General features: G+C 61.3%; 1 protein-coding gene across 1 annotated transcript in view; it reads left to right on the top strand.

Moving 5' to 3' along the window:
• Nucleotides 1–12,207, top strand: part of LOC142477035 (disks large homolog 3-like) — a gene marked incomplete at its 3' end in the record, with an annotated part of 47,210 nt that overhangs the window by 13,957 nt on the left and 21,046 nt on the right. Inside the window, exon 2 of the mRNA XM_075582107.1 lies at nt 7,094–7,248. Within this exon, the coding sequence (XP_075438222.1) occupies nt 7,223–7,248 (26 nt within the window). The remainder of the gene's footprint in view (nt 1–7,093; nt 7,249–12,207) is intronic.

Here is a 12,207-nt window from a genome sequence, read left to right as displayed (position 1 = left end):
AGGCTGTCACTCACACAGCGCAGGCTGTCACTCACACAGCGCAGGCTCTCACTCACACAGCGCAGGCTCTCACTCACACAGCGCAGGCTCTCACACACAGCGCAGGCTGTCACTCACACAGCGCAGGCTCTCACAGCGTAGGCTGTCACTCACACAGCGCAGGCTGTCACTCACACAGCGCAGGCTCTCACTCACACAGCGCAGGCTCTCACTCACACAGCGCAGGCTCTCACTCACACAGCGCAGGCTCTCACTCACACAGCGCAGGCTCTCACACACAGTGCAGGCTGTCACTCGCACAGCGCAGGCTCTCACACACAGCGCAGGCTCTCACACACAGCGCAGGCTCTCACTCACACAGCGCAGGCTCTCACTCACACAGCGCAGGCTGTCACACACAGCACAGGCTCTCACACACAGCGCAGGCTCTCACAGCGCAGGCTGTCACTCGCACAGCGCAGGCTGTCACTCACACAGCGCAGGCTGTCACTCACACAGCGCAGGCTCTCACACACAGCACAGGCTCTCACACACAGCGCAGGCTGTCACTCACACAGCGCAGGCTGTCACACACAGCACAGGCTCTCACACACAGCGCAGGCTCTCACAGCGCAGGCTGTCACTCGCACAGCGCAGGCTGTCACTCACACAGCGCAGGCTGTCACTCACACAGCGCAGGCTCTCACACACAGCGCAGACTCTCACAGCGCAGGCTCTCACTCACACAGCACAGGCTGTCACTCACACAGCACAGGCTGTCACTCACACAGCACAGGCTGTCACTCACACAGCGCAGGCTCTCACTCACACAGCGCAGGCTGTCACTCACACAGCGCAGGCTGTCACTCACACAGCACAGGCTGTCACTCACACAGCACAGGCTCTCGCTCACACAGCGCAGGCTCTCACACACAGCGCAGGCTCTCACACACAGCGCAGGCTGTCACTCACACAGCGCAGGCTGTCACTCACACAGCGCAGGCTCTCACAGCGCAGGCTGTCACTCACACAGCGCAGGCTGTCACTCACACAGCGCAGGCTGTCACTCACACAGCGCAGGCTGTCACTCACACAGCGCAGGCTGTCACTCACACAGCGCAGGCTGTCACAGCGCAGGCTGTCACAGCGCAGGCTGTCACTGACACAGCGCAGGCTGTCACTCACACAGCGCAGGCTCTCACTCACACAGCGCAGGCTGTCACTCACACAGCGCAGGCTCTCACTCACACAGCTCAGGCTCTCACACACAGCGCAGGCTCTAACAGCGCAGGCTCTCACTCACACAGCGCAGGTTCACTCACGCAGCGCAGGCTGTCACTCACACAGCGCAGGCTCTCACACACAGCGCAGGCTCTCGGCTCACCCAGCGCAGGCTCTCACAGCGCAGGCTGTCACTCACACAGCGCAGGCTGTCACTCACACAGCGCAGGCTGTCACTCACACAGCGCAGGCTGTCACTCACACAGCGCAGGCTGTCACTCACACAGCGCAGGCTGTCACAGCGCAGGCTGTCACAGCGCAGGCTGTCACTGACACAGCGCAGGCTGTCACTCACACAGCGCAGGCTCTCACTCACACAGCGCAGGCTGTCACTCACACAGCGCAGGCTCTCACTCACACAGCTCAGGCTCTCACACACAGCGCAGGCTCTAACAGCGCAGGCTCTCACTCACACAGCGCAGGTTCACTCACGCAGCGCAGGCTGTCACTCACACAGCGCAGGCTCTCACACACAGCGCAGGCTCTCGCTCACCCAGCGCAGGCTCTCGCTCACACAGCGCAGGCTCTCACAATGCAGGCTCTCACACAAAGCGCAGGCTGTCACTCACACAGCGCAGGCTCTCACACACAGCGCAGGCTCTCACACACAGCGCAGGCTCTCACACACAGCGCAGGCTCTCACACACAGCGCAGGCTCTCACACACAGCGCAGGCTCTCACACACAGCGCAGGCTCTCGCTCACACAGTGCAGGCTCTCGCTCACACAGCGCAGGCTCTCACAACGCAGGCTCTCACACAAAGCGCAGGCTGTCACTCACACAGCGCAGGCTCTCACACACAGCGCAGGCTCTCACACACAGCGCGGGCTCTCACACACAGCGCACGCTCTCGCTCACACAGCGCAGGCTCTCACAGCACAAGCTGTCACTCACACAGCGCAGGCTCTCACTCACACAGCGCAGGCTCTCACTCACACAGCGCAGGCTCTCACTCACACAGCGCAGGCTCTCACAACACAGCGCAGGCTCTCACTCACACAGCGCAGGCTCTCGCTCACACAGCGCAGGCTCTCACAACGCAGGCTCTCACACAAAGCGCAGGCTCTCACTCACACAGCGCAGGCTCTCACACACAGCGCAGGCTCTCACACACAGCGCAGGCTCTCACACACAGCGCAGGCTGTCACTCACACAGCGCAGGCTCTCACTCACACAGCGCAGGCTCTCACACAAAGCGCAGGCTCTCACTCACACAGCGCAGGCTCTCACACACAGCGCAGGCTCTCACACACAGCGCAGGCTCTCACACACAGCGCAGGCTCTCACTCACACAGCGCAGGATCTCACACACAGTGCAGGCTCTCACTCACACAGCGCAGGCTCTCACTCACACAGCGCAGGCTCTCACACACAGCGCGGGCTCTCACACAGCGCAGGCTCTCACTCACACAGCGCAGGCTCTTACTCACACAGCGCAGGCTGTCACTCACACAGCACAGGCTGTCACTCACACAGCGCAGGCTGTCACTCACACAGCGCAGGCTGTCACTCACACAGCGCAGGCTCTCACTCACACAGCGCAGGCTCTCACACACAGCGCAGGCTCTCGCTCACACAGCGCAGGCTCTCGCTCACACAGCGCAGGCTCTCACACAAAGCGCAGGCTCTCACTCACACAGCGCAGACTCTCGCTCACACAGCGCAGGCTCTCGCTCACACAGCGCAGGCTCTCACACACAGCGCAGGCTCTCACTCACACAGCGCAGACTCTCGCTCACACAGCGCAGGCTCTCACAGCGCAGGCTGTCACTCACACAGCGCAGGCTGTCACTCACACAGCGCAGGCTCTCACTCACACAGCGCAGGCTCTCACTCACATAGCGCAGGCTCTAACAGCGCAGGCTCTCACTCACACAGCGCAGGCTGTAACTCACACAGCACAGGCTGTCACTCACACAGCGCAGGCTCTCACACACAGCGCAGGCTCTCACACACAGCGCAGGCTCTCAAACACAGCGCAGGCTCTCGCTCACACAGCGCAGGCTCTCGCTCACACAGCGCAGGCTCTCGCTCACACAGCGCAGGCTGTCACTCACACAGCGCAGGCTGTCACTCACACAGCGCAGGCTCTCACACACAGCGCAGGCTCTCACACACAGGGCAGGCTCTAACAGCCCAGGCTCTCACTCACACAGCGCAGGCTCTCACTCACACAGCACAGGCTCTCACTCACAAAGCGAAGGCTCTCACTCACACAGCGCAGGCTCTCACTCACACAGCGCAGGCTCTCGCTCACACGGCTCAGGCTCTCACAGTGCAGGCTCTCCCTCACACAGCGCAGGCTCTCACTCACACAGCGCAGGCTCTCACAGCGCAGGCTCTCACTCACACAGCGCAGGCTGTCACTCACACAGCGCAGGATCTCACACACAGCGCAGGCTCTCACTCACACAGCGCAGGCTCTCACTCACACAGCGCAGGCTCTCACTCACACAGCGCAGGCTCTCACACACAGCGCAGGCTCTCACACACAGCGCAGGCTCTCACACACAGCGCAGGCTCTCACTCACACAGCGCAGGCTGTCACTCACACAGCGCAGGATCTCACACACAGCACAGGCTCTCACTCACACAGCGCAGGCTCTCACTCACACAGCGCTGACTCTCGCTCACACAGCACAGGCTCTCGCTCACACAGCGCAGGCTGTCACTCACACAGCGCAGGCTGTCACTCACAAAGCGCAGGCTGTCACTCACACAGCGCAGGCTGTCACTCACACAGCGCAGGCTGTCACTCACACAGCGCAGGCTGTCACTCACACAGCGCAGGCAGTCACTCACACAGCGCAGGCTCTCACACACAGCGCAGGCTCTCACACACAGCGCAGGCTCTCACTCACACAGCGCAGGCTCTCACACACAGCGCAGGCTCTCGCTCACACAACGCAGGCTCTCACACACAGCGCAGGCTCTCATTCACACAGCGCAGGCTGTCACTCACACAGCGCAGGCTGTCACTCACACAGCGCAGGCTCTCACTCACACAGCGCAGGCTCTCACTCAAACAGCGCAGGATCTCACACACAGCGCAGGCTCTCCCTCACACAGCGCAGGCTCTCACTCACACAGCGCAGGCTCTCACACACAGCGCAGGCTCACACAGCGCAGGCTCTCACTCACACAGCGCAGGCTGTCACTCACACAGCGCAGGCTCTCACACACAGCGCAGAGCTCTCACTCACGACAGCGCAGGCTCTCACAACACAGCGCAGGCTCTCACTCTCCCTCCTCCTCCTCTCCCCCCTCCTCCTCCTCTCCCCCCTCCTCCTCCTCTCCCCCCCCTCTCCTCTCTCCCCCGTCTCCTCCTCTCCCCCCCTCCTCTCCCCCCCCTCCTCTCCCCCCTCCCTCCTCTCCCCCTCCTTCCTCCTCTCCCCCCTTCCCTCTCCACCCTTCCTCCTCTCCCCCCCCTCCTTCCTCCTCCCCCCTCCTCTCCCCCCTCTCCTCTCTCCCCCCCCCTTCCTCCTCTCCCCCCCTCCTTCCTCCTCTCCCCCCCCTCCTTCCTCCTCTCCCCCCTCCTTCCTCCTCTCCCCCTCCCTTTCTTCTCTCACCCCCTTCCTCCTCACCACCCCCTTCCTCCTCCCCCCCCCTTCCTCCTCTCCCCCCCCTCCTTCCTCCTCTCCCCCCTCCTTCCTCCTCTCCCCCCCCTCCTTCCTCCTCTCCCCCCCCTCCTCCTCCCCCCCCTCCTCCTCCCCCCCTTTCCCCCTCCCTCCCCCCCTCCCTCCTCTCCCCCCCTCCCTCCTCCCCCCCCCTTCCTCCTCCTCTCCCCCCCTTCCTCCTCCTCTCCCCCCCTTCCTCCTCCTCTCCCCCCTTCTTCCTCCTCCTCTCCCCCCTTCTTCCTCCTCTCCCCCTCCTCCTCCCCCCCTCTCCCCCCTCCTCCTCCCCCCTTTCCCCCCTCCTCCTCCCCCCTTCCTCCTCCCCCCCTTTCCCCCTCCTCCTCCCCCCCTTCTCCCCCCTTCCTCCTCCCCCCTCCTCCTCCTCCCCCCCTCTCCTCCTCCCCCCCTCCTCCTCCTTCCCCCTCTCCCCCTCCTCTCCCCCCTCCTCCTCTCCCCCCTTCCTCCTCCTCTCCCCCTTCTTCCTCCTCTACCCCCTCCTCCTCCCCCCCTCTCCCCGCTCCTCCTCCCCTTTCCCCCCTCCTCCTCACCCCCCTTTCCCCCCCTTCCCACCCCCCTCCTCCTCCTCCCCCCCTCACCTCCCCCCCTCCTCCTCCTCCCCCCTCTCCCCCTCCTCCTCCCCCCTCTCCCCCTCCTCCTCTCCACCCCCCTCCTCCTCTCCCCCTCCCCCCCCCTCTCCTCCCCTCCTCCTCCCCCCCTCTCTCCCCTCCTCCTCCTCCCCCTCTCCTCCCCTCCTCCTCCTCTCCTCCCCTCCTCCTCCTCCCCCCTCTCCCCCTCTCCTCCCCCTCCTCCTCCTCCCCCTCTCCTCCCCTCCTCCTCCTCCCCCCTCTCCCCCCCTCCTACTCTTCCCCCTCCTCCTTCTCTCCCACCCCTCCTCCTCCTCCTCAACCCCTCCTCCTCCTCCTCTCCCCCTCCTCTCCCCCTCCTCCTCCTCCTCCCCCTCACCTCTCCCCTCCTCCTCCTCCCCACTCACCCCCCCTCCTCCTCTCCCCCCTCCTCCTCCTCCCCCCCCTCCTCCTCCTCCCCCCTCCTCCTCTTCCCCCTCCTCCTTCTCTCCCCCCCTCCTCCTCCTCCTCAACCCCTCCTCCTCCTCCTCTCCCCCTCCTCTCCCCCTCCTCCTCTCCCCCTCCCCCTCCTCCTCTCCCCTCCTCCTCTCCCCCCCTCCTCCTCTCCCCCCCTCCTCCTCCTCCCCCCCCTCCTCCTCCTCCCCCCTCCTCCTCTTCCCCCTCCTCCTTCTCTCCCCCCCTCCTCCTCCTCCTCAACCCCTCCTCCTCCTCCTCTCCCCCTCCTCTCCCCCTCCTCCCCCTCCTCCTCTCCCCTCCTCCTCTCCCCCCCTCCTCCTCTCCCCCCCTCCTCCTCCTCCCCCCCCTCCTCCTCCTCCCCCCTCCTCCTCTCCCCCTCCTCCTCCTCTCCCCCTCCTCCTCCTCTCCCCCTCCTCCTCCTCTCCCCCTCCTCCTCCTCTCCCCCTCTCCTCCTCTCCCCCCCTCCTCCTCCTCCCCCCTCCTCCTCCTCTCCCCCCCTCCTCCTCCTCTCCACCCTCCTCCTCCTCTCCCCCCTCCTCCTCCTCTCCACCCTCCTCCTCTCCCCCCTCCTCCTCTCCCATCCTCCTCTCCCCCCCTCCTCCTCTCCCCCCCTCCTCCTCCTCCCCCCCTCCTCCTCCTCCCCCCCCTCCTCCTCCTCCCCCCTCCTCCTCCTCCCCCCTCCTCCTCCTCCTCTCCCCCTCCTCCTCCTCTCCCCCTCTCCTCCTCTCCCCCCCTCCTCCTCCTCCCTCCTCCTCCTCTCCCCCCCTCCTCCTCCTCTCCACCCTCCTCCTCTCCCCCCCTTCTCCTCCTCCTCTCCCCCCCTTCTCCTCCTCCTCTCCCCCCCTTCTCCTCCTCTCTCCCCCTCCTCCTCTCCCCCCCTCCTCCTCCTCTCCCCCCCTCCTCCTCCTCTCCCCCCCTCCTCCTCCTCTCCCCCCTCCTCCTCTCCCCCCCTCCTCCTCCTCTCCCCCCTCCTCCTCCTCTCCCCCCTCCTCCTATCCCCCCTCCTCCTCCTCTCCCCCCTCTCCTCCTACTCTCCCCCCTCCCCCTCCTCTCTCCCCTCCTCCTCCTCTCTCCCCCTCCTCTCCCCCCCTCCTCCTCCTCTCCCCCCTCCTCCTCTCCCCCCCTCCTCCTCTCCCCCCCCCTCCTCCTCTCCCTCCCCCCCACTTTGTTTCTTTGCAGCCTTCACAGCTGATAACCACATAAGCCATAATTCCACTCTGGGTGGATACCTGAGCAGTGTGGAGAGCAAAATCTGCCTACCCCGCCCCCCAAGTTACTCCCTCCAGGTTCTCCCCTGTTCCCAGACATATGCTGGGGGAGGAAGACTTCACCAGGTGAGGGGAGCTGAGGAGGGAAAGTGGAGGGGAGGGAAAGTGGAGGGGAGGAGGGGAAGTGGAGGGGAGGGGGGGAAGGAAACTCGTGAGGTCATACTGTGATATGCACATGAAGTGTGATGTCATGCATTATCCAAGCACTACACAGCGTTACCCTATGTGTGAGGTCACTGAATTTCAGGAGATCTTACTCTTAATTTATTCAAAGCAAGAATATAGACTCAGCGTCTTAAAAAGAGATAACATAGAATTCCTCGCACTGCGCGGTCATTCGCACCCCCTCTCCTAACCCCCCCCCCCCCCCATCTAGGGAGAGTGCGCGTGCACTGGGTACGATTCGAGGGTACGCTGGGTACGGTTGGAGGGTATGCTGGGTACGTTGGAGGGTACGCTGGGTACGGTTGGAGGGTACGCTGGGTACGGTTGGAGGGTACGCTGGGTACGGTTGGAGGTAGCGAACTGGAGGGGGGGGGGGGAAGGGGAGGATAACCCTCGCTACTGCTGACTGGATGAACGTGGAGTGGAGGTGCTGCTATCAGGGGATATTACAAATATGGCAACGACAAGAGAACAAGAACCCAAGGAGAGCACTCGCACACTGAATGGTAGAACAGGTAAACCAGAGACCATGTGTTGATGTAGAGGAGTGAGTGAATAATAAAACTGTGTCTTCTTTATTTGAGTCGTAACTCTGATCAATAAAATATGGGGGAACGCTGTGTGTCAATGATGATGATTATTGAGCCAGAATACAGCAAAGTTAAAATTGGACGAGTGATCCAGAGATGCAGTCCCTGTGCTATCTAAACTCCTAGGTAAACTACTGCTGATGTGAACAGCTGTCCAGATCAGTATACGCCCCACCGTAGTATATAGTAGGTGATATAGTGATATGCCCTAAGTTATTTATTTATTTATTTATTTATAAAATATGTTACCAGGAAGTAATACATTGAGAGTTACCTCTCGTTTTCAAGTATGTCCTGGGCACAGAGTAAAACAAATAATACATGGTTACAAATACAGTTACATAAATGAACAAGGTATACATTATATACAAGACATTGCATGCACAGTTAAAGAAAATATATATTATGAGCTTATGAAACAGTTACAGACCAGATTAAAGTTAGGGATATGGCCACGTCCACACAGAGGTAGATAGTCACAGTGGACAGATATGAGGCCCAGAGACAGATATCAGTGTGTATCAGTAGTTATTCAAAACAGTACACTGGTAGTGCCTGTTAACATGTGAAACTCCAAATCGTGGAGTGACATACCAGTGTACTGTTTTGAATAACTACTGATACGCACTGATATCTGTCTCTGGGCCTCATATCTGTCCACTGTGACTATCTACCTCTGTGTGGACGTGGCCATATAGTGTGCGAGTGCTCTCCTTGGGGTTCTTGTTCTCTTGTCGTTGCTACATTGGAGGGTACGCTGGGTACGTTGGAGGATACGCTGGGTACGGTTGGAGGGTACGCTGGGTACGGTTGGAGGGTACGCTGGGTACGATTGGAGGGTACGCTGGGTACGGTTGGAGGGTACGCTGGGTACGGTTGGAGGGTACGGTTGGAGGGTACGCTGGGTACGGTTGGAGGGTACGCTGGGTACGTTGGAGGGTACGCTGGGTACGGTTGGAGGGTACGCTGGGTACGTTGGAGGGTACGCTGGGTACGGTTGGAGGGTACGCTGGGTACGGTTGGAGGGTACGCTGGGTACGGTTGGAGGGTACGCTGGGTACGGTTGGAGGGTACGCTGGGTACGGTTGGAGGGTACGCTGGGTACGGTTGGAGGGTACGCTGGGTACGGTTGGAGGGTACGCTGGGTACGGTTGGAGGGTACGCTGGGTACGGTTGGAGGGTACGCTGGGTACGTTGGAGGGTACGCTGGGTACGGTTGGAGGGTACGCTGGGAACGTTGGAGGGTACGCTGGGTACGGTTGGAGGGTACGCTGGGTACGTTGGAGGGTACGCTGGGTACGGTTGGAGGGTACGCTGGGAACGTTGGAGGGTACGCTGGGTACGTTGGAGGGTACGCTGGGTACGGTTGGAGGATACGCTGGGTACGTTGGAGGGTACGCTGGGTACGGTTGGAGGATACGCTGGGTACGTTGGAGGGTACGCTGGGTACGGTTGGAGGATACGCTGGGTACGTTGGAGGGTACGCTGGGTACGGTTGGAGGGTACGCTGGTACGGTTGGAGGGTACGCTGGGTACGTTGGAGGGTACGCTGGGTACGGTTGGAGGGTACGCTGGGTACGGTTGGAGGGTACGCTGGGTACGGTTGGAGGGTACGGTTGGAGGGTACGCTGGGTACGGTTGGAGGGTACGCTGGGTACGGTTGGAGGGTACGCTGGGTACGGTTGGAGGGTACGCTGGGTACGGTTGGAGGATACGCTGGGTACGTTGGAGGATACGCTGGGTACGTTGGAGGGTACGCTGGGTACGGTTGGAGGATACGCTGGGTACGTTGGAGGGTACGCTGGGTACGGTTGGAGGATACGCTGGGTACGTTGGAGGGTACGCTGGGTACGTTGGAGGGTACGCTGGGTACGGTTGGAGGGTACGCTGGGTACGTTGGAGGGTACGCTGGGTACGGTTGGAGGGTACGCTGGGAACGTTGGAGGGTACGCTGGGTACGTTGGAGGGTACGCTGGGTACGGTTGGAGGATACGCTGGGTACGTTGGAGGGTACGCTGGGTACGGTTGGAGGATACGCTGGGTACGTTGGAGGGTACGCTGGGTACGGTTGGAGGGTACGCTGGGTACGGTTGGAGGGTACGCTGGGTACGTTGGAGGGTACGCTGGGTACGGTTGGAGGGTACGCTGGGTACGGTTGGAGGGTACGCTGGGTACGGTTGGAGGGTACGGTTGGAGGGTACGCTGGGTACGGTTGGAGGGTACGCTGGGTACGGTTGGAGGGTACGCTGGGTACGGTTGGAGGGTACGCTGGGTACGGTTGGAGGATACGCTGGGTACGTTGGAGGATACGCTGGGTACGTTGGAGGGTACGCTGGGTACGGTTGGAGGATACGCTGGGTACGTTGGAGGGTACGCTGGGTACGGTTGGAGGATACGCTGGGTACGTTGGAGGATACGCTGGGTACGTTGGAGGATACGCTGGGTACGTTGGAGGGTACGCTGGGTACGTTGGAGGGTACGCTGGGTACGGTTGGAGGGTACGCTGGGTACGTTGAAGGGTACGCTGGGTACGGTTGGAGGGTACGCTGGGAACGTTGGAGGGTACGCTGGGTACGTTGGAGGGTACGCTGGGTACGGTTGGAGGATACGCTGGGTACGTTGGAGGGTACGCTGGGTACGGTTGGAGGATACGCTGGGTACGTTGGAGGGTACGCTGGGTACGGTTGGAGGATACGCTGGGTACGTTGGAGGGTACGCTGGGTACGGTTGGAGGGTACGCTGGGTACGGTTGGAGGGTACGCTGGGTACGTTGGAGGGTACGCTGGGTACGGTTGGAGGGTACGCTGGGTACGGTTGGAGGGTACGCTGGGTACGGTTGGAGGGTACGGTTGGAGGGTACGCTGGGTACGGTTGGAGGGTACGCTGGGTACGGTTGGAGGGTACGCTGGGTACGGTTGGAGGGTACGCTGGGTACGGTTGGAGGATACGCTGGGTACGTTGGAGGATACGCTGGGTACGTTGGAGGGTACGCTGGGTACGGTTGGAGGATACGCTGGGTACGTTGGAGGGTACGCTGGGTACGGTTGGAGGATACGCTGGGTACGTTGGAGGATACGCTGGGTACGTTGGAGGATACGCTGGGTACGTTGGAGGGTACGCTGGGTACGTTGGAGGGTACGCTGGGTACGGTTGGAGGGTACGCTGGGTACGTTGGAGGGTACGCTGGGTACGGTTGGAGGGTACGCTGGGTACGTTGGAGGGTACGCTGGGTACGTTGGAGGATACGCTGGGTACGTTGGAGGGTACGCTGGGTACATTGGAGGGTACGCTGGGTACGGTTGGAGGGTACGCTGGGTACGTTGGAGGGTACGCTGGGTACGGTTGGAGGGTACGCTGGAGGGTATGGTGTCCTGCTCCGGCCTGCAGGGTCATAATGTTCCATGGTTGCACTGAGCTCCGACGTACACTGGGGGGCAGCAGAGCTCAGTCACTCTGGGCTGAGTATTGGAGCTGTTGATGCCAGGGTCACAAAATGAGCGCATTGGTTATAGTGTAGGGCATTATGGGTAGGCGCAATGAATTTTGGGAAATGCAGGCAGAGGAGGAGTTCGTTAAAAAGCAGCGGTCATGCAACAATTTAGGGAAATGTTTGAGAGCTGAGGGAGGTTGTGCCAGTGTTTGTCCTGAGGGGGGAGCTGTCCCTGACGTGTCATAATAATATATCCACCTTTAACACCTCACACATAAAGCTTGGCCCCCTGCAGACGCACTTACCAGACCTCCCTCCTACTGTCTCTGTACGTTCTCCCTACCTACCAATTAGACTGTAAGCTCCTCGGGGCAGGGACTCCTCTTCCGAAATGTTACTTTTATGTCTGAAGCGCGTCCCCTCTTTGTGTTATTTATATTACCGTATTTCCTGGGCTGTAAGACGCACCTTCGATTTGGCCCTTACAATCGAGGGAAATTACTTTTTCACTCTCCATGTTTCAGGAGGGGTCCCATGTCAGCGGAGGATGAAGCGGGCGGCGGCGGCAGGAGAGGTCCCACGTCTGCAGATGTTTGAAGATGGAAAGCAGGTGGGAGTGCAGCAGCAGGACAGGTCAAAAATCGGCCGGTGAATGAAGATAAGAAGACAGCGGGCGTGCGGTGGGTGCGGCGGCAGGAGATCATAATAGCGGGAGAGCTGAGCAGGAGCAGAGCGGCGTAGGGGGAACGGCTTGGGAGGTGCACACTGTAACCGGAAGTCAGACACCGGTCAACTTCCGGTGTTACAGTGTGCACCTCCCATGCTGTTCCCCTATGCCGC

The sequence above is a fragment of the Ascaphus truei genome, unplaced genomic scaffold (assembly GCF_040206685.1).
Source record: "Ascaphus truei isolate aAscTru1 unplaced genomic scaffold, aAscTru1.hap1 HAP1_SCAFFOLD_1889, whole genome shotgun sequence".
In the NCBI taxonomy this organism is placed as follows: Eukaryota; Metazoa; Chordata; class Amphibia; order Anura; family Ascaphidae; genus Ascaphus; species Ascaphus truei.
Note: the sequence above shows the minus strand (reverse complement) of the source record. Positions and strands in the feature narration are given on the sequence as shown.